Genomic DNA, 21831 nt, shown 5'->3' on the forward strand with positions numbered 1-21831 from the left:
CATCCAGCCCCGCTGGTGCCACCGTCCTCGCCTCGGGCTGGGGGCGATGAGTTTTCCTTTCTCTGTGGCAAGGCCTTGTCCCACTTGGCACCTCTGGCGTACCCCCGGGGAAGCAAGCGGGCAGAAATCACCTTTTTGCTGGTGTTTGAGACAAATGGGGGGGGGGGGGGACAAAAAAACCTTCTCCTAATAAGAGAGCTCAAAGTGATGGATTTTCCGTTTCTGCTCAAGTTCTCTCCTCGGAGGCACTGATACATTTTTAATGGGTCTCACTGTAGTTATTAAGTTATTAATTGAAACAAGAGCCCTCGAGCTTGGCCCCACAGAAGGCGAAGCCCCCTGAGCCCCCTCCCCGTGCCATTATTTGGGGTCACTGCACCCCAGGCACCCCCCTCCCAGCACATCCCCATGTCCCCGCTGCCCCTGGCCTCATCCTGCCCGGCTCCGTGCCACGGTGGGGGAGAGCTCATAGGGCAAATATTTCGGGACGAAGCCCCCCCTGTTACCCCTTTTCCCCATCCCATTGCGCCGCGGCCACGCGAGGCGCGGCCCCACGGGAGCCCACGGGCGGCCGCTGGCCGCTGCCTCCCCCTCGCGGCGGCCCGGGGACGGTGCCCCCGGTCCCGGTGCCTGCTCCAGCCCTAAAAAGGGCCAGGGGAAAAGCAACCCGGTGCCGTCACCCCCCTCTGGTGTCCTGGGCTGCGCCCACCCATCCCCTGCGGCTGGAGAGATGAGGATGCCCCAACGATAAAGGGAGGGACAAGGAGCTGGTTTGAGGGGTGATTTTATTGAAAAGGATGGGGTTGGATGGGTACAGACCGTTCTCAGACATACAGGGCTGGAGGGGCTTTCGCTGCGGTCAAAAAAAACTCTCCCACCTTAAAGCCAAGCTGGTGGCACCCAGCCCCAGCCGAGGGATGTGGAGCTGCTGCGTTCGCCTCTTCCGCAGCGCCTGGCTTCATCGGCAGGGTCCCAAGCCCACCCCGCAGGCATCGCCCAGTATCTGTAAGGGCAGAGGTTCCCCTTCCCCAAAACACAGGAGTCAGGATCGTGTCCAAGAGGAGAAAGGCAGCCAAAAATAAAGACATGCAAAAAAAAAAAAAAACAAAAAAAACAAACCAAACAATCGCCATTCCCCCAAGCACCAAAACAAGGGTGAGGTAAGGAAAGGGGAAAGGGTTCAAAACAAGGAGAAAGGGGAAAACAAAAGCTCAACGTCCAAACAAAAACAATCCAAAGTAAACAACTATGAAAAAAAAAAAATTACAATTGTACAAATTTGTACAGAAGCTGCAAAGCTGTCCTACCAAGCCGGTATCGGTGCGCTCAGCGAGTGCCGGGTGGTTTGCAGAGTTGGACCGAGGGGGGGGGCGTGGAGAACATCAATCAGCGTATATTACACAAAGAGGTGGGGTGGGGGTCGGGGTCAGCCCAAAGCTGAACAGGGTTTGTCCATCTCAACACCTCTGATGCTTTTTTCAGGGCTTGTCCGCCCAGGGAGAGGGATCAGACCCTGGGGAAAAGCCTTTCAGCAGGTGGAGGACCCCGAGCAGGAGGGAAATGCACCCTAAAATCCAGACCTCCAGGGCAGGGATTTCAGGAAAAAGTGTTTTTAAAAGATTCACTTAAAAAATAGATGCATTTCTTTAAAAAAAAGAAAAAAAAAATCTTAGGCCAGGGTCTCTTTTAGGAGTCTTCCCCACCACCCCAAATTTAGCCAGAAAATTGCTAGCCATTTCACCAAAACTGCTAGCCACACAGACATTCACACACTCATCGTTGATTTTAAAAAATATATAATATATAGAGCACGCGCACATACACCCACACAAATATATATTAGAAAAGGAAAAAATCCCTCTGAAAACTCAATCTATCAAAAAAAATAAATCCACAGCCGGTGCGTTTGTCCTGTGACCACGTACAGTAGAAGACAGAAATCCCTTTTGCTCCCGTAACTCCTCGCAGAGTGCTGAGGCTGGGGGAGCAGGGAAACACATCAGGTTTTCACAGTGGATTTGCTAGCGGAAAAGAAACCGCTCCTCCCTCCTCCCCCACAGAAGGGCTTTTTAATTTATAGCAAGTTAGATTAAAACTAGGAAACACGTTACGAAGTCCATTATACATAGACGGAAAATGTACAACTGTCAGCAGCCCCCGTGCAAGTCGTTGGGTTTTCGGTTTTGGCTGACATCTCAGCGGGCAGCCGCGGGGCTCGAAGGCAGCTCGGGACGCAAGGGTGCCAGCAGGGCCTCCGAAACGAGGGGTGTCACAGTGCGAGGTCTTACACGAGCCCGGGCTGGGAAGGGAGATGGAGCAGCGTACTCTCCGGCCGAGGAGCTGGGGAAGGCAGAGGCACCGGCTGCGGGAGGCGGTGGATGCCTGCTCTCCCCGCGTCCTCCAAACCTGAGGCTGGAGGCAGCCACCAAGGACCCACTCGTCCACCCCGGCCCCTCGGGACACAGAGCACCGTGTGCTGGGCGAGGTGCTGCGGGAAGCGCGGGTTGCCACTTGCGCTGAGGTGGGCTCATCCAAAAATGTTTCCCCCTCCACCTTCAAGGGACCGCTGTATGGAGTCGGTGAGGGGGTGGGAAGGGGATGCCAGGTCTGGTGCTGCACTGAAAGGTCGAACCAGGCATTGAAACGGCTTCTTGTGGGAACAGCGGTGTACCCAGGGAGCTCTGGAGCCTCCTAAAAAGTTGCCCAGGAGCCTGGCGGCAGAGAGCCAGGCCCAGAAGGGACACAGTTTGGGGAAGGGGCTTCGGGCAGCGCAGACGAGGAGTGGGAAAGCACAGCAGAATGTTTTCTCTCTGCCCTCCCCAGTCAGCAAAGGGGAAGAAAGGTAAAGACTCTGTGCCTGTTGTGCCAGGAGTGATGACAGCCGATGCCCGGCCCCGCTCGGGTACCGTGGACACCATCCCCTCCTGGTGGGGGACGTGCCTGGCACCCGCGGGAAGCTCCCGAGCCTTCGGTTGTGGTGGCTTAGTCAGGAAGGTGTCGGCTTCAGAAGGCTCCTCCTGGGGGATTTCAGTTATGGGGCAAAGAGAAAAGAGACTGCAAGGGCGGCCAGGTCCGGAGACGCCCGTGGGTTGGGGAAATGTGATCTGTGCAAACCACCACTGACTCGAGTCCTCGTCGGCTGTGCTGCAGGGATGCCGGGTGGAGGGGACTGCAGGAAGCCGTGAGCTTTGAGTTAGGAGTCTTCCCCGAGGATCTCTGTCACGAAGGAGGCCATGTCAGTCTCTTTGGTGTCGTGCAAGGTAAAGAAGGGGTGTTCCTGCCGACAAGAACCAAGATGACATCAGTCACATCCCAGGACAGACCAGCCCAAAAGCAGCCCCGGGGGATGTCACACAGCTGGCCAGGGGGACGCCAGTGCCCTCTCCAGGCTCCTGTGGACACCATCCTTCAGCTCAAAGCTTAACACTTCCAGGTTTGGCATTTCTGGGTTTAACCCCACCCAGGCAGCTGTGCTACCATCGTTTGAGGCTGTTTGCCTAAAGCCACCAAGAGCAGATAGGAGAGAGGGAGAAAACACCTGGAAACCCGACCTTAACACCCCTGAATTCAGCACGCCCTTCCATCTTAGCTACACCCACCCCACTATGCACCTGAAAATCACCCCCATGTCTTGCTGCCCCGTTTTGCTAGGGCCCTTTATCCCAAAATGTTTCAGAAGTGAGACAAAGGCCAGCAGAAACAGCTCCGCACTTACCATAAGTTCTAAATAGTTCATTCGCTCAGCGGGGTTCTTCCTTAAGCTGGAAGGAAAAAACACAAGAGAAAGGCTGTAGGATCTTTCTTCTCTCTTTTTTTTTTTCTTTTCCTTCCCCTCACACCCCCGCTTCTGCATGGGGTCTATGGGATGGGACCTCCACTTCCCAAGCACCACGACTCCCTTCTCGTGGGCTGCTCCTGCTCCTCTCCCTCCCTGAACCACGCGGCCCTGCAGAGCAGCCAGGGAGGGAACCGCAAAAAAATGAGTGAGGGTTTTGCCACGGAGGGGACAAGCCAAGCAGCACGCAGCCTTGCTCTTGCCCCCAAACCAGGGAAGGAGGGAAGAGGATTCTCACCAGCCGACAGGCTGGGCAGAGCACCTCAAGACTCGCTGGAGCCCTGGCACCTCCCCAAGGGGCTCAGAGCACGCCAGGAGCAGGGGACACCCCGAGGGGAGCAGCTCTCCAGCTGTGGTGCCCGCAAAACCACGGATCAGCTCTCACCCCGAGGCACCCAGACGGTGCCAGGGGTTTGTTCTCGTTTCATTGCCACTTCGCCAGAAACCACCAAAATTTCAGCAGCGCCAACAGTAAAGGGGGAAGAGAAACTCTGCACCTTCCAGCAGCCGGGGTGAGTCAGGCCGAGAGCAAAACCCGCTCGGGCTGCGCTTCCTGCCGTGGCCGAATGCCAGCTTGGTACAGGGAGGAAGGGAGAACCGGGCTCCAAAGCCAGACAAACCCAGCCCCACGCCTTGCTCCAACCCCTGCAGACCCTTTCAGGCAGGCTGGGGGAAGCCACAAACCCTTCTGAAGACTCACCACTGCGCCGTGAAGTCCACAAACTCCTTGGAGAAGCGGTCGGCAGGCAGCTGGGGCGACGGCTCCTCCACCACTTGCTTGAGCTGCTGGAAGGGGGTGCCCCAAGACTCGTACGGGAAGCGGAGAATGGCCAGCTCGATCTGGGGACGGGGACAGGCCGACGTGAGACATTGGGGCCACCTTCACCCCACACAGCCTGCTGCCTCAGAGGCTGCAGCAAGCTCAGATTCAGAACGAAAAACCTCTTTCCTTACAAACAGTTCTCGATTTGGGTCATGCTACCTTTTTTTTTTTTCCTTTTTAAATACAAAAACCCAGAGGCCAAAAATACTTCCTTTTGAGGCCTGCTCAGCAAATTAATGCATTTACAGGAAGCAGACAAAGATATGTAAAATGGGATTATTTTAAAAGATAGCAGCAGCGCGTGCACCGTTTCTGCACTGGCTTCTGAAGTGCTCTGCTCACCATGAACTGGCCTCTGGGCTTCAGGCTAGTGCCGCATGAGCACAAAAAAATCCATGAACCCCCCAAAAAAGTGCTAGAACATAATTTAGGAAGACTGTTGCCAAACCACTTCAGCTACTGGGTCGCTGGTACAAGTCAGCCCTGCTCCATCACCCATTCCAGCAGGAAAAAGTCCTTCACAGCTCCTGAGCATCTCATGCCGAGGGCCAGCTCCTGTCTGGAGATGGACAGCAAAGCCTTCAGGTCTGCCTGGCTGGGTGGGACGGGATGGGAGGGATGAGAAATGTGTAGGGATGTGGAGCAGAGCCAGGGGCCCCCATCTGGGGAACTCAGCTCCCGCTGCTGGAGAGCTGAATGAAGCCAGCAGCCCGGAAGGGCCTGGATTAGCCCTGCACCTCCATGACCCTAAATTCAGCCGGTCTGAAATCAATCACACCCCTCCAGAAATAAAAAAAAAAAAAAAAAACAGGAAGCCAGCCCAGGAGGAAGACATCAAAGGGAATCAGGTCAGGGCTCCTTTCAGCTGCAGGCTGGCAGGCTTTCAGCAAGGTCCCCTCTCCCATCCAGCACTGGGAAGGTTCAGAGATGTCGTCATTGACACAATCTCCCATCCCACAGCTTCCTGCATCTCGGAGGAAAGCCGGAGCTGATTACATTTCCAGCCTGCTTCACAGCTGGCCAGCCAGCCCAGCTCCACATGGCACGGGGGTACCAAGAAGAGGGGGCTTGGGTTTGGCACCCTGGACAAGACCAGCCAGGGAAAGAGTATTTGTCAAAAGATCTGTGCAGCACACCCAAATGCTTGGATGCAGTGCCCAAAACAAAACTGTGACTAAGAGGGTGCAAGACAAACTCGTGAAAGTACTCTAGCCCCAGAGAGACGGTCTCCTGGAAAGCAAGAGAAGAGTTCTCAGGCAGCATCCCCTTAAAGCCAACAGCTGGGATTTCCTTCTTCCAGTGCCAGAAGACTTCAGCTGTTTTCTGCGAGATCCATTTCTTGCAGGAGGTAGATCCACCATCCTGTGCAGCTGCGATTTTGGAACTCAAAGCATTTCCCCTTTCTGTTGGCTGCTGCAAGCTACCCCGGAGGCAGGACTGCTGCAAGCCATGCACATCACCCCTTGCCAGGCAGGCAGGCGAACTCATCATGATCCTCCTACCAGGCACTGCTAATACGGGAGGGGAGGGGTGTGCTCGTGGGAAGGCTGCGACCCAGCCACAGAGAACCCTGCTCCTTGTAACCAGCTCTGCTGACCACCTCGCCAGCCAGCACGTGGGGAACTGCAAAGCAAAGCCTTGCAGGTGGCTTTAAAAGCCAGGCTTGGGGATGCCCACGAAAGCCCAGTGGCCCTGCATGCACAGGGCATCACCACCCCTCTGTGCCCTGGGTTATCTGCTCATGCCCTGAGCTGTCACGCTCAGAATTCAGCCCCATTTAGCGGGCATCCACCCAGGGGTGAAAGCATCAGACCCCAGTGCCTGCAGCAGGGTCGGAGCCCCCCAGCACAGACCCCATCCCACCCCCTGGCCTCAGCCGGCTGCCTTACCATTGTGATCCCCAGACTCCAGACATCCGACTTCACGTTGTAGCCCTTCTGGTTCAGCTCAGGATTTATTCTTTCTGGCTGTAAGAGCAAAATGGAAGATATTACAACTCTGTCTCATCTTCCCAGTGCAAACCACACGCAGCAAAGCTCTGGCTCCAAAACCCAGGCTGGGTGGATTCCCCTGGGTCATGTCCCCGCGATGGCAGGGTTTGAGGTTAAATCTACGAGCACCGATGAAAGCCACGTCTTGTTCCACATAAACCCCACAAACACTCCCCTCCAGCTCCTGAGCGTGACTCGTACCGTCCCTGCCCCAGGAGCACAAGCTACCCACACACACCACGGATGGCAGAGGGAAATTCATACTGACTTGAGAGCATGGAATGAAATGATCCTGCCAAGAAAAGCCTCAGCGTTTTCTAACCAAGAAGAGCAGCCCGTCCAACCACCACAACCAGCACCAGCCAGGCTTTTACCCTTCTGGGAAGGAAAGGTGGCAAAGGAAGAGTCTGCTGCAGGATTAACACAAACAGGAGGGCTTACAGGGAGGATAATCCTGATCCTGCTGGATCAGGAAGCCCAGAGCACTCCGTAATGGTTTCTATCTCAGGACAGAGGTGAATCCAGACTGATTTTTGAGAAAGCCTTTGAGCCGAGGCTGGACGGCTCCCCACGAGCACACTTACAGCCATGTACGGTTTGCAGCCGGCGTCCATGGTCTTTGCGACCGAGTCCACCAAGTAGCCGCTGATCCCGAAGTCGCACATTTTCACGTGTCCCTCCTTGTTGATGAGCACGTTGGAAGGTTTCACGTCTAAGAGAGAGAACACAAGAGAGCAGATGGGGCCTTTGCAGAGGTATCGCAGAGCCTGGGACAACACAGGGAGCTCCCCACTGACCTGAGAGGGGACCAGGGAACCGAGACAAAACCCCACTGTGCTTTTATCAAAGTAAATATTCACAGGCAGGACTATAACCCTGCCCTCCAGGCAGAGCAGGCCTGGAGATCAAAAGATCCTTACGCAGTTGAAATAAAAATGCTGAGGAGCTAATACCCAGCTCCTTAGGGGGCATCTATGCGCCCAACACAGCCTTGAAAGTTCAACCCCTATCAAGTTCTCGGGAGAGCTTGTCTCATGCTCGTCATGAGCTGTCCACAAGGAACTACATTAAGATGAAGAGCAGGACCTGGGTGTTACGATTCCCATCCGTGATTTGCAAGGTCTCCTTCAGCTCTCACCTTGCCAGAACTACTCACCCAGGGAGGGTATGGGATTTTGTCCCCAAGAGCTGCCTGCAATGCATCTCTGTGCTCAGAGAGGGCCAGAGATGTCCACAGAAGTACAGGCAGTGAGGAAATCAGTCATGATATTCAACCCTTCATCCAGAAAGGATGAAGAGAACAACATCACGCAAGGAGACGCATTAAAGATACATCTCAGCAACAGGTCTTGGGCATCCAGGTCTGCCCACCACGGCCCCAAGTGCCACCAGACACCACTGCAGGGGCCCCAGAGGCACACTCCATACAACTTATCTCAAAGTTAGCACTCCAACCACAACACACAAATCCCATCCAGCACCTACCTCTATGGATTACGGACAGTTTACTGTGCAGATGCTCCAGAGCCCGTACGATCTGGTGACAAACAGAGCAGAAGAGTACTGTTAGACACACACAGCAAAAGCATTTCACTGCAAACACACCACCCATTTCTAAACGCTGTGTGCCTGAGCAGAGACCTCCGACAGGCTGCGCTCAACCCCCCATGAGGGCAAAACACAGCACTGAGTTTCATGTGAGGGGTGGCATGCATCACTGCAAGGCCTGGGGGGGGAGCACAAAACCACTTATGAACCCAAGAGGCACTCACAGACACGGCCATTTTCCCCAAAATGTCTTCAGGGATGGTTTTCTTCTTCTCTAGTACTTTCTTGTAGAATTTATCTAGGGAGGTGTCCATGAGCTCCATGCAGATCCACACGTCGCCCTGCAGATAGAGAGATAGCAGCTGAGTGGGAATCCCCTGGAAAACCCCAGGAGCTGAAGGGAGTGGTGGGGACAGACAAACAGACCCTGCCCCTTCCACCCAGGGCAAACCGAGCTCCCCAGGCACCAGCACGCTGCCTCCACACCAGGCAGCGATGGGCACAGACGTTCAGGTACCACCAAAACTGTCTGCAACAGCCCCCCCTAGGAGGGTCTCCCTGAAATCCAGCCCAGCCAAGGACAACGTGGGGACAAAGAGACCTGCTGCACGCTGCCTGGCGGAGCCAGGAGTTCGACTTTGCCCCATCTCAAACAGCCCAGCTTGGCCGAAGAAAGCCAAGGTGGCTTGAGCTAGCTTTGTGCCTTTGGAGATCTCCCCTGGCCCCAAGGTGCTGTGCAGCCCAGCAGCTCCCCACCAGCCCAGTACCTCTCGGAAGAGGGCTCCGTAGAAGGTGACGGTGTAGAAGCAGTCGACCGTCCTCATGGAGATATCCAAGTCCATCAACAGCCTCTTCTGCTCCTGAGTGTTCACAGTCGCTCGAATCCTCTGAGACAAATATACAAAAAAAAGAAAAAGAGGGTTTTGATGTAGGTGGGGTTTTGCAGCCAGTAGCACCCTCAGGAGATGCCCAGATTCCCTCTTCCAGACAGCTCCTTAAGGGATGACACCACCTAAGCCCAGGGCTCCACGCCTGGATTTCAAAGCCTGCTTTGAAAGAGCCACACCAGGCTGCGCAGGGACACCGGAGGCTGCCAAGCCCAGCAATCCTCAAGCCTCCCGCACCTCTCTGTCCCCATTTTGTCACGACCAGGAGCTGCACGTCCCAACCCCCAGCCCTCTGGCAGGCAGCTGAGCTCACCTTCACGGCCATGATGGTGCCGCTCTGCGCGTGCCGGACTTTCTCCACCACTCCGTAAGCCCCACGGCCCAGCTCCGAAATCGTCACCAGGTCATCAGCTTCCACCTCGAAGTTCTTTAGAGAGAGAGGTAAAAAAAAAAACAAAAACAATCAGACATAGGCATGCTTATCACCAAAGGCAAAATCCAAAGCTTGCATCTCTCTCATGTAGAGCGTTCCCAAATGATGGTGCCTACAGGATTCCAGCAGCTCTAGGCACCAGGCTCAGAGGAGATGGATGCATTTTTCACTCTGTTGAGCCCCAAACTCACCAGGGCTCATTGAATTCTCCCTCTGAAGATAGAGATCAGGAGTTTCATCCTTTCAGCCAGGGCACGCTGCCCCTGAAAAGGGCCCCAGCAGTTGGTGCCTGTCTGCCTGCTCAGGACGACCGCCCCAAGGATATTTCTGCGGTGAACAACTCGGAGGGTTTCAGCAGCTCCCCTGCCAGCATGGGCAGCAATCGGGATGGGCACCAGATCCCCGTGCCCAGCAGGGCATCCCCGCCTGCCCCCGTGTGACCACAAGCACACCCACGCATCCGACAGCACCCAGCTTGTGCAAAGCTGCTCTTAGACGGGGCGGCACACGCCGCAACCAGATTCCCAGCACCGGGCAGCTCGGATTGTGCCTGCTTTCAGCACCTCGCCCCGCCACCAGAAAGCGGCCAGCAAGGCACAACGTGAGCTAGCACCAAGGGAAGAGCTCAGGCGAGTGCAATTACATTGATTTCATTTCAGGCTGGAAAAAGACAAACCCCCAGTGTTCAGGCAGCCGAGTGCAGCAGGGAGCGAGCGAGTCTGTGCGCAACCCCCAGACAAGTTTCCCTAAACACGCGTTACCCTGTAATTGCCTGCGCTGCTGGGCAGGGCATAAACTGCTCGAGTGAGCCACGGGCTATTTTTGGAGGCTGCATTCATCGCTCCTAATAAGTTACAGACCTCCTTTCAACCAGGCAGAACTTCAGCCAGCCTGCGAGTCTTCCTCCGGTCCCGGGGAAGAAAAATAATACCAGGATGCCCAACTGACCCAGCAGCCACAAAGGGTGGGAAAAGCATGCGCCGCGTCGGAAACACCACCCGCGAGCTACGCCCAGGGCAGAAGGGAAGCAGAACCCAGTGCTGGGGGGCCAAAATGGGAGCCGGGGCTGCCGGGCTGGTGGCTAGCCAGCTCCCCAGCCACGCTGGCCACGGGGCGGCCAGCAGCAAGCAGCGCCGCCGGCCCCGTTTATGCGAGCCAGATGTGGCTGGCAGGCGGCCGAGGCAGGGAGCAGGAGAGGGCTGGGGTTGAGCTCAGCGGTGAGATATGCGCTGCCTGGCACGGGAAGGTGCCGGTCCTGTCCCGGGCAGGGCTGTGGGTGCAGGGGAGAGGAGAGCAGGGATGCGGGGACCCTGCAACCCGCCCCCGTCCTGCTGGCCTGGGCAGAGGCACGGTACAGCCTCGCTGCTCCTGCAGCAGCCTCCAGGAAGGATCTCGTGGTGCTTTTCAGGACACGTGTTGTGCAGTTGTTCCAGGTTATTGTTGTGAGTTTTTTTTTTTTCCTGGCATTTACCCACAGGCTTCCCCAGAAGCTGGCAGTTCCCAGCACACTCCAGGAACCAGGACGGCCCTGCCCAGGGGCAGGGGCAATGCACCAACAGAATCAGCATCCCCCTCGCTGCATCCCTCACCCCCTGCCCTGCAGAGACTCAGGACATCACCTGCACAGATCGCATGGACCCAAGGTCATCCTCCACCCCGTGACCCAAACCTGCCCTTGCACCCAAACCTTCTTCCTCCACCCCACGTTATGTCACTACAGTGCCCAGAGCAGACCCCTCCTGCAAGCACCAGAGCAGGCAGAGCACAGCTGCCGAATCCCTTGGAGAAAGGCCCTGCAGGGACAGCAGCCAGCACAGAGAGCTGTCCCCACGCTGCAGCGCTCGTCCAGTGCACACGTTGTGCCCAGGCTGCCACAGGGAGCCTCTCTCCCCGAGCTATTAATACACAACAGCTAGAAAACAACAAGGGCTGCGGGGCTGTGCCCTGGACCTAGCCCAAGCTGCCTCGTCTCTCCCCTTCCCTTCCGTCCTAGCTCTCCCTAAACCCTAAAGCCTTGCACCGAGGGGCCCCGATGGTGCCCATGGAGCGACGTGCCCAGCCTGGGGGGGAAGCAGCAAGGCGCAGGGCTGACCCGAGGCACCACCCCACATTTTTAGCTCACTTGCAAACAGCCTTCTGCAGCCCCAGGAGAGCCCGTAACAAGAGAATGAAATAAAAGAGCAGCAGTGGCTATTTCTAGCAGCGTTTTTTTTTTTTTTTTATCAGGTCTCTCAAATTGGAAGAAGCAAAAAGAAACCACGTCAGCACGTACTTTATCTCCGATGGTGATGAATGTCCTGGAGTCCAGGTTCCTCGGGGGCCTGCAAGGAAAGAGAGAGAGTCAGAAGAAAGCACAGCTCCATGGTCCCCCTTCTGCAGGGCCAGGTTTCGTGTTCCTTCAAGCGCTTTCAACCACTGCTTTCCACCGTGCCTTGTTGTTACGGGCTCAGATCAGCCCCCTCCAAACGCTCACAAACGCTTTCATCGTGCGAACACCACCCACAAAGCATTTGCTGAACGCAGCCAGCGAGAACCCCGGGGAGTCAGTGAGGTGAGGCGTGCATCGAACCAGCAGGCTACGAAACCATCCCCGCTCGGGAGGCGAGCCCAAGGAACCCCGACTGATCAGATGAGATGTTTCTGCGGCAGAGCGGCTCAGCTGTCATGTTTTGACAGGCAGGTGTTGTAACAGGACAGCCACGTAGCCCGAAACACACGCCTAGGGAACAACAGGTAATTCCTCACCAGTGAGTCATTTGTGTACACTTGACGGCCTGTTCCAGGCAGCCTGGCATGCGGAGCAGCCACCATTTCACAGTGTCACACTTTGCACAACACCACGCTGGCAAAAAGCCTTCCTTTATGGCTTTTTCCCCATCGTTGCCCACTTCCCACTACTGGTAGCAGGGTGCTTTTGGGGCAGACATTAGCCTTTTGTCCCTCGTGCTTCGCTTCTGTGCTTTCCCCAGCTGTGACCTTGTCAGATTGGAAATTGAGCAATTTGTTTTAGCCTCCTGTTTAGCTCCCATCAGAGCGATGCAGCAAGCTCCAGCTTCAAGGAAGTGCTCAGGCTCGTGGCAAAAGCCTTGCACTGCGCAAATATTTGCATTGCACCTCGAAAAGCGCAGAGAAAAGGAATCACGGACACCTGGCACCAGCCTCTACAGGAGCGCTCTGGGCGTGCAAGCACCCTGCAGGCTCCAGGCTGACACCTTCGCCAGGGGAAATTCAGAGAGATGCAGCCACAGGGGAAGGAGGTGGCTGCTGCGTGCATGCCAGGCTGCACGGCACTAACGGGGGACTTCCCCAGCTCCCCCGCTGGGGGATCTGCCCTATCTGGGCTTTTAGGGAGTGAAATTTCCCCTCTGAGGATTTCACTGCTCTCCCGGAGCTGTCAAGGGTCTCTGGAGAGGGCTCCTGGAACAAGCAGGGCTCAGCGGCGGGGACGCAGCCCAAGGTGTTTTGGGAAGAGCATCGCAGAGCAGGAATTTCAGCTGCCTGCTTTTTGTCAAACCGCACTTACGTTGTGTTGGCAACGGGCTGCTTGATGGGGACACATGTTATCCTCAGCTCCCGCTTCTTCTTGCTTTTCACTGGAAGAGAAGACGCACACGTGAGCAACTGGCATTTTTGTTTTTCTTCCTTCAAGCATCCTCCCACCCACAGCCACCCAGCCCAGGGGTGCACCAACAGAAACCATTTTCCTGGTCTCACACCTTGCAACGCTCCTCCAGCCACCCCAAAAGTGCCTGTTAACCCCCGTGGCCATTAAGGGTTCCTCTGCTTTGGCGTTTTTAATCGCTGCCGTTTAGGAGATGGGTTGAAGCTGCTGTTCCTGCTGGGCGCTTACCTGGTTTGTGCGGCTCCAAGGATCCCTTGGAATCTGGAAGAGAGCAGAGAGACACGGGGTCAGTTTTGGTGCTCCAGAGCAGCAGGCACAAAGCGTACACCCCTCACGGCCCCGCGTACGGTCAGAGGAACACGCCGACAGGACAGAGGGGTGCTGGCACCCAGCCCCAGCCCGGGCTGACCAGCCACAAGAGGTCCCCACGCCACCGGCCGTGCGCGGGGCCCCGACCAGCTCTCCCCTGCCCCAGCTCCTGCGCTCCCCAGCAGGCCCCAGGCTCCCGGCCAGGCCAGTTTGGGACGCCCGGAGCCATTTCTCAGCGGGTTCGCAGCCCCACAGAGCCTGCTGCACATGGGACGGGATGGGGCAGATCCATCACGGCTGCAGAAGCAGGCAGGGAAGCGGCCAGGCCAGCTCTGCTCCACATCGACAGCGGGACGAAGGCCACCAGACCACAAGTAAGCCAAGCAGTGACTAACTCCCACCCCAAAAGGGGACACCCCCACGTGCCACCAAGGGAAAATAGCACAAAACCGGGCAGGAGCTGCCTGTCCCAGCACTGCCAGACAAATCCAGGCCTGGTCTGCACGGGCTGAGACCTGGGAGAAGGCCAGGCCCGTCAGGAGCAGCCCTCAGGACGCTCTCCTGCCCAGCTCCAAACAGCACAAGGAGATCTGACAGCCCCAGGGGCTGCCAGGGGGGTCACACACTAGCAGACAAAGCCAAGGGGACAAGACACAACCAGTACAAAGGTCCAGCGTGCAGCTGGGACTGCAGCATGACCCTAAGAGCCCGGTGCCCACCCCAGGACACGAGGCTGTCCCAGGGAGGCTGAGGGACCACACGGCCACAGTGGGTCGTGCGCTTTCTGCCAGGAAGGGAAATTGGGAATGATCCAGCTTCAGCGTGTGTGATCCTCCCCGGACGGAGACTGAAATGGGACAGAGCTGCAGAGACAGCCAGAGCCCTGCTTTGCTGCCCCGATCCCCTGCAGGGACAAGGGGCTGCGGTGACCTGCAGCTGAAGGTGCCTCTAACCTTGGGGAGCTGCACGAGAAGCAGCCCTGAGAGGTGGGCTCCGAGCACGGGGCAGGCACCTCCCGGCTCCTCGTGGCCTCGGGCAGGCTCCCTGCCATGAGGAACGGCTCCTGGGACAAAGTCCAGCGCTTCCAACGCTGCTGCGAAAGGGAGGGGAAGAGGCGAGGAGCTGGGACTTGGGCAGGAAGGAGGGGAGATGCCCCCGGACGCATCCTGCCCTGCTGGGGGAGGCAGCATGGGTGGGCAGCTGCAGCCTGGCTGCTCCGCACCAAACCCATCCTGCTGGGCTGGAAACCAGCCCTGGAGAGCTGACACTGTCCTGGCAATCACGGGGTTTGATCACCGGTTCACAAACCTGCGAGGTTTCCCTTCCCGGCCCCGCGCCCAGCCGGGCTGGCAGAGGGAGCTATAAATATCCCCGTGCACCCACTGAGGACACTGCAAAATACCTGGTTGAGCAACGCCGGGAGCAAACCCAAAACGGAGCCAAACGAAAGCTGCCGTCCCCGGGTTCGGGCACCGCCTTCCCTCCCTGCAGCCAGCCCCAGAGCCAAAACCTGAGGGGCTGCAGCATCCTCCTGCAGCCAGGGGGTGGGAGAGCCCGGGGCGGGGGCGGGGGGCACACGCTCCCATCCCACCCAGGGTGCTGGATTTTACAGATGGCTCAGGGATGCAGGCAGCGGTCCAGGGATGCTGCTGAACACCCACCAGGCCAACCCTGCACCTCCTGCTCGGCCAAAACACCCCGGGGACAGGGCGAACCAAACCCCTGCAATCCCGTGGCTGCTCCCCCAGCCACCTCCTGCCTGGCGGAGGGCGCAGCCACCAGCCAGACCTTCGCCCGAAGCCCTGAAACAGCCCCCCCCAAGGCGCGCATACACACACACACACCGTCCCGGCTGGTATTTTGCTTAATCTGTTTGCTCTCCTTCTCCCCAATTGCCATAGTAACCCCAGCAGGAGCACAATGCTCCCTGTGTGCTGCCCGCTCCCCCGACAGCGCCGCTCGCAGCGCGCTGACTCACGCGGCAGGAGCGGGGTCCGCCACGCAGCCGGCCCCGAGGCTGCGGCGTCAGCCCCGCTGGAGCCCCAGGAGCTGGCAGGAGGAGCGTTGGGGTCGGGAATCAACGCAGAGCCTCGTGCCCGCAGCGGGATTTGAGAGCACGGGTGGAAGGGTCAGCACGGGGCGGGGAGATCCCCGCTGCAAAGCCCCCGTGCACCGCGCTGGAAAGCCGCGTCGCATCTCCGTGCATCGGTTGTCCCCCGTGAAACAGAATCAGAGAGCCACAGAGCGCTCACACCCTGCTGCAAGGAGGGCTCTGTGCACCAGCCCATCTCCCCCACAGCCCCAAACCACTGCCCCGCACTTCCCGGTGTCACCGTGCCAGCAACAATCCCCTTCCCCTTAGTCGCGCCCAGCCCCTAAAAACATTCCCTAGCTCCAGAGAGCACCGGTGACACCAGGCTCTGCCCGGGCTGCTCACAGGGACGGAAAACCCAGCTCAGCCCAAGCCTGCAGGAGTAAAATCACACGGCTGTCCCCACGGGACGCTGCCCCCGCAGCCGGGGGAGCCAAGGCGGGGATGGGATTTGCCTCTCCCTGCTCTCCCCATGTTTGCCACGGCACCAAACTCTCCGGCATCCTGCAAACCTCTGGGGGAAGCGCTGGCAGTGTTTCTCCTGCTGCTCGCAGCCACAGAAGCAGCACGGGTCCGGCCGTGCAGGGGTGGAGCGGGCAGGAGCCACTTCCTCTTGAGCACAGCCCAGAAATACATAAATTTAAAAAATAAATAAATAAAATAAGAAGAAAAAGAAAGAGGCAAACGGTCCTGTCCTGAAGCTCTGCACACCCGCAGCCTGCTCGGGGTGGGCAGACGGTGGCCACGGGGGACCAGAGCCCAGCACCGCTGTCCCCAGCACGCTGCCCAGTGTCACCCCCAAAGCTGGTGGCAGCCCCAGAGCAGGACGCCCGGTGCCAGAGGAACAAACGGGCGGCGGGATGAGCCCGGCACGACCTTGCAATTCAACCCCCTCTGCCCTGAGCAGGTCCCGGGGCAGCATCTGCTGTCGGCCCCCGCAGGCGGCTGCTCTCAGCTCCCTGTCACCTGCCAGGCTCTCAGCAGCTCTCCCCCAATTTGGGACCCCACGGGAGAGCTGCTGGGGACAGGGGGACGCTTTCTGTCACCTGCAAGTCCTGGGAATGCTCCAGCTTCCCAGGGCACGGGGCTCTTGCTAGAGAGCTGTGCAGGCACAGAGCCTGCAACTGCTCCCTGGAGCTCGTGGCGACCTCAGATCACTTCCACAGCAGCCAAATGTGGATGGGGCAACCCGGGGGCACGGCCCCATTAATCCCAGCCCCGTTACCCCCAGCATGAGCCCAAAGCATGTCCCGGGGCACACAGCACCGTGCGTGCACCCGGGCTGGGGAAAACGAGCTGACCGAAGTTCCTAGCGCAGCCGAGCTCGTAACCCACGTGACGCCGCAGGCACGTAACTGCATCCTTTATGCTAAGAAAGGCACCATTTCCTCCTAAAGAAAGAAAAAAAAAAAAAAAAGGCTTTTTTTTTCCCCCCCCCCTCGTGCTACAGTCTGCACCAGCTAAGACCGGACACATTCGTTTCCTGGAACTGCTCAATTCAACACCGAAATCCTCCTCCTTGCCACCGCTGCACCTCTCCCCGGGAGGCTTGTCCTTCCCACTCCGCCGGCGTGGGTGGAGAGAAGCGAACAGGACAACCTAAAGAACTGCAAATAAAGCTATTTGCCTGAGCTGACCTTTGAAATCAAACCTCTCCGTGCCTCCCCAGCGCTCCAGGTGAAGTCCAGGAGCACGGACGGACCTGCCGGGCGCAGGGGCTGCCGCCGGGGCTGCACGGTGGGGTTAGTGCTGGGCAAAGAGTTTCGGGTGACCCCAATTCCCCCTCGACCTGCGGACAGGAGTCGAACACTGCTGGGGAAAACGTTTTGGGTCCCCCCCAATTCCCCTCGACCTGCAGACGGGAGCGAAACGCTGCAGAAAAGGCAGAGGGACGAAGGGTGGGTCCCAGCCTGGCCGCAAAGGAAGGGCCAAAGGGGGGGGGGGGGGGAAAGGGATCCCCAAAGGGAAAAAAAAATAAAAAACAGAGGCAGGGTGCAACAAAGCGGAGAGGGGAATTTGGCTGCTTTGGTCACGGGAGTGGAAAAAGCTCCCTGTGTAAGCGGAAAAGCGGCGCTCAACCTGCCGAGAGCCATCACTCATCAGCCTGCAGAGGGGCTCCTGCAAACCACCGCCGCCCTGCGCCCGGCACTTCTGCAAAAAGAGAAAGAGAAAAACCCGAGCGTGCTGGACAAGAAGCCCCCGCCGGCTGCAACGGGCGTGCAAGGGCTGCTGGAAAGCCCTGGGAACACCACCAGAACAGGGACAGGCTCCTTCCCGGAGCTCTGCTGGGTTTCTGCTAAGATGCCAGCGCTCCAACCCCGTGCAAAACATGCAAGCTTCCAGAGCTTTAAAAATAGATCCTGAGCCGCACATGCGGAACCCCCCCCTCCCGAGCAAGCAGAGAGAAGAAAAACTCCGTGGACGGACCCCAAAAAAGTTCCACCGCCCCCTTTTAGCACCGCCATCGGCCATTCGGTCGCCCCCCCCCCCGGCACGTGCTTTGGAAATCGCAACACCCACCTTGCTTCTTGTCCATGGTTTCCCAGAAATGAAGAACAGAAACGGCACGCCTGGCGGAAGGGAGGGATGGGGGAGCCGGGGGAGGGAGGGAAAAGGGCCCGAGGGATCTGCCGCCGGGCCCTTTTGGCGAGCACCACGGCTTATCCCCGGCGGGGCTGCATGCTCGGAAGGCGCCGGCAGCCCCCTGGTGCCGTGCGGGGTCCCCGCCGCGTGCCGGGGGTCCGCGAGCCGGCGAGCGGCCGAGGAAGGCTGGGGGAGACGGCGCCGGCAGCGCCGCGTCCCCGCATGGGCAGCTGCTGAGGTTGGCCGGTCTCAGCTCGGGTTACACTTGAAAAGCTCAACAGTTGTAAAAACTGCAGCGGGCGAAATAACCGCTGACGTCAACAGGAAGCTGGGGGGGAGCCAGCGCCGGGAGCCATCGAGGCGCAGGGCTTCTGCGGCGCATCCCGGGGGGGACGCCTTCGCCGCTGGAGGGTTCAGCCCTCGGAGCCCAACACGCCTCTCCCACCTCAGTCCCCCTCCCCAGAATAAAAACCCAACGGTGCAAAGCTCCTGGGCAGCGCTGCCGTGAGCCGGAGGGGCTCCATGGGGCGGGGGGGGGGGGGGGGGGGGGGGGAGCAGCATCGCTCCTGCCCTCCTGAGCCCCCCGGCACAGAGCTTTGCACGGCGATGCCCGCGGCCCCGTGCAGAAGCAGCGCACAAAAACACCAGGGCACGAGGGATGTAAGCGCTCGGGGGGGGGGGGGGGCTCAAACACACAGCCCCGAGCGCCCACGCTCAGCCCTTTGGCACCCAGGGAGTGCCAGGTGGCACGAGGTCGGATTTCTTCGCGCCGCAGGTGCCCCGCTAATTGCTTTGCCACTGACAACCATTACCACAACAAATAGCGCAAATATTGTTCCATTACAATACCCGCGCGGAGCTCGGCAGCTATTCCAGGGTGACAACTGAGACGGCACCTCCGCTGGCGAAGTCCGAGCTGCTGCTGCGTGGATTTTGCTGGTAAACAGCGAGGGAGAACGCCGGAGGCGGGGAAAAAATCATCCGCTGCTCCGCCAACACGTGCGAGAATTGTGGCAGAGCATCGCTGCCCTCCCCTCTTCTCCCAGCACCACCCGGGCAGAAGCCAGCGCCGACGTCCCTGACCAAAGCCAAACAGGCTGCAGCTCTGTTTCCAATTTCCCTGGCAGCCTGCAGGGGAGATACCGTACCAGCTCCTTTACCTTCCCCTAATTACAGGAAGCGTGCCTCCGCTTCGCTCCCGCGCTGCTCCCTGACTCGCGGGCTGCGCCACCCCGCGCGCATTTGCAGGCAGAGAAGTCAGAGGTCGAGGTAAACGCGCATACCAACCTAATGAGCGGCTCTAATTTTAAATAGTGTTTATACAAGCCCCAGAAGGACCGCGGAAGATATTTTCCTCGGGAGCATTTCCACTCCCAGGGTATAGTTTCAAGCCGAGATCATCGGCGCAGAAAGGATGCTGACACAAGAGCTGCCCCGCGTTGGCCCCCAGCTCTGCAGCAACGTCCCCGTCCCATACAGGGGATGCTCCAAGGATCCCTACAGCCCCTCGTGGAGCCCATGCTGCCTCGGCACATCCCCCGTGCCGGGAAATGCCATTTTTTTGGAGCCAGCCCCGTCGTTTTGCAGCTCCCGGGGCCACCAGCCCCGCTGCCGGGCTCTGAGCGGCCGAACCTCGCACGCCGGGCAGCTGCCGCCGCTCCCTGCCAGGCTTCAATGAGGGGAAGAGCACACCCTTAAAAACAGCAATGAGCTCAAGCAGCAGCCTGCCAGCACCAAGCCCTCTCCCCACCCTTCCCCTGCCCACCCGCGGCCTCTCCGAGGGCTGGATGAGGCCGGGGACACCGGGAGGATGCACCGGGCTGGCAGCGGGGACCCAGGATCAGCAAAACCCCGTGGGCAGGACCGCGGCCCCAGTCCCGACCAGAAAGCTCTATGACAGCTCTGTTTTTAAGCAAAACCTTTCAACAAAATCCAGTAGGAAAGGGAACGGGGTCACCTTTCTGCTCCCATCACTCCAGCAGAGCGGGATGGCTCCGGCTGGGCAGTGATGCCAAGAGCGATGCAAGGAGAGCACTGCGAGCGCCCGGCACCCCAAAACTGAGAGGGATTTGGGGACGGGGACATCAGCTGAAGCCACCGCCGCGGTGACGTCCCTGCTGCCAGCCCTGGGCTGCCAGGCACGCCCCAGCTCCGTGCGGCAGCCAGATAACGCTCCGGCCGGCCCACTCCGCCGTGGCTTCGGGAGGATGTCACCGCCCAGCTACGTTCCAGCTGGATTTTTAGGTTACCTGCATCGCCCCGAGGGATGGGGGCTGGGGGGGAAGCAAAAAACCAACCACGTTTGCTTCTGTGCTTTGTTCCCCGATGGCAGCTCGCTGCCCTGCAACCCGGGGGGCTCCGCAGACAGGCTCCGCGCTGGGAAACCCACAGGAGCAGAGCCCAGGCTGCCCTCGGGGAGCGTCAGAGCAGCGGCCAGCTGGCAGCGGCACCGTGGCGTTATCGGACACGCTACGCCATGCCAAAAACTGCGCAGCTGTACAGCAGGAGCTGTGCAAAAACCTCTGCCCGCAGCCGCAGGGCACCTCTTTGGAGCAGGCGCGGGGCCGGGCAGAGCATCCTGCAGGGCTGCACACTCACATCCATCGCTCAGGGTGGATTTTTCCCCCCCCCCCCCCAAAAAAAAAAAAAAAGAAAAAGCAGTGGCAGAGGCTACACCTGCTGGGAGCTCGCCGTGCTGCTGCGTGGAGCCACCGAGGGCAGGCACCGCAGCACGTGCACCCTCCGAACCAGCAGCAAGGAACGGGCGGCCACGAGCCACCTCCGGGACCGGCACGGCGCTGGCGTGCCGCCACGAGACAAAGGGCTGGGAGCAACCCCAGCCCCGGGGACTTCATGGGCAGGAGGAGAGGAAAAAGGAGATGGCGCTTCGAGAAAAGCCAGGAGGGAGAGGCGGAACTGCTACCACCAGCTCCGCTCCTGCTCTGGTTTCTGAGCCCGTCCCACCCGGCTCGGTGCAACTTCAAGTACCTCCAGTTGGCCACAAAACCCTGTAAAGTTGGTAAAAGGGCAAAGTATTGCCTCTTTCTGCTTTTAATGCGAGCCTTAACGACTAAAAATAAATAAATAGAATTAAAAATCACTTGTTTAGCTTCCTGCCATCCTCCCCCCAATTTATGTCGGGCGGGGAAAGGGATTTCATCCCAGTAAATGACGTACGTGGGTACCTGCTCTGAAAGTGGAATTTGCGGGGGGAAAAGCAATGATAATAATTATTATAATAATCAGGAAGCGCTCAATGTCTGCAATGTCTCTGGGAAGGGGGGGGGGGGCAGGAGGAGAGGGAGCAGCTGGAGAGGCGGGGAGGCACCGGGTGATGCCACCGGCGGGGACTGGGAGCTGGCACCCGCAGCCCGGCGGTCACAGCTGCCCGCTGAGTCAGGACCAGGTGCACGCAGCTCACACAAGGAGGGCTGGTAGCTGGCTGCAGGTGCTGCAAACTCAGCTCGGGGTCCGTGAGTCAGAACAGGTCCGTCTGTCTGTCCGTCACCACCAGCGGCTCGACGGAGGCAGGGCTGGGAGCACCGCTGGCGCAGCACAACGCCCAGATGCGGCTCTCCGGTGCCCAAACCCGCGCCGCACCTGAAGCCGCACGGGGATTTCTGCCTCACCACCCTCAGCTGCTGCCTCTACCCACATTTCTCCCCCGACTACATCCATGCACGCACTTTTCCGAGCCGAGATGGAGGA

At 58.7% G+C, this 21831-nt stretch overlaps 1 protein-coding gene across 10 annotated transcripts in view; it reads right to left on the reverse strand.

Annotated features, from left to right (window-relative positions):
- Window positions 1-768: 768 nt before the first annotated feature.
- Window positions 769-21831, reverse strand: part of MAP2K3 (mitogen-activated protein kinase kinase 3) — a 28315-nt gene continuing 7252 nt past the window's right edge. For 4 of the 10 annotated variants that reach the window (XM_040574350.1, XM_040574352.1, XM_040574355.1 and 1 more), the window contains exons 2-13: window positions 13368-13400; window positions 13041-13110; window positions 11790-11838; window positions 9398-9511; window positions 8965-9084; window positions 8422-8538; window positions 8135-8186; window positions 7234-7361; window positions 6548-6625; window positions 4536-4675; window positions 3716-3761; window positions 769-3277 (exon numbers count right to left, since the gene is read on the reverse strand). In XM_040574350.1, coding sequence (XP_040430284.1) covers window positions 3194-3277; window positions 3716-3761; window positions 4536-4675; window positions 6548-6625; window positions 7234-7361; window positions 8135-8186; window positions 8422-8538; window positions 8965-9084; window positions 9398-9511; window positions 11790-11838; window positions 13041-13110; window positions 13368-13400 — 1031 coding nt within the window. In that variant the 3' untranslated portion in view covers window positions 769-3193. Of the gene's footprint in view, window positions 3278-3715; window positions 3762-4535; window positions 4676-6547; window positions 6626-7233; window positions 7362-8134; window positions 8187-8421; window positions 8539-8964; window positions 9085-9397; window positions 9512-11789; window positions 11839-13040; window positions 13111-13367; window positions 13401-14850; window positions 15085-15200; window positions 15221-15280; window positions 15423-16586; window positions 16606-18060; window positions 18513-18972; window positions 19000-21831 lie in introns of those variants that run through there. The other 6 variants (XM_040574354.1, XM_040574351.1, XM_040574353.1 and 3 more) reach the window with 6 other exon arrangements.

Source organism: Cygnus olor, chromosome 15, assembly GCF_009769625.2.
Source record: "Cygnus olor isolate bCygOlo1 chromosome 15, bCygOlo1.pri.v2, whole genome shotgun sequence".
NCBI lineage: Eukaryota > Metazoa > Chordata > Aves > Anseriformes > Anatidae > Cygnus > Cygnus olor.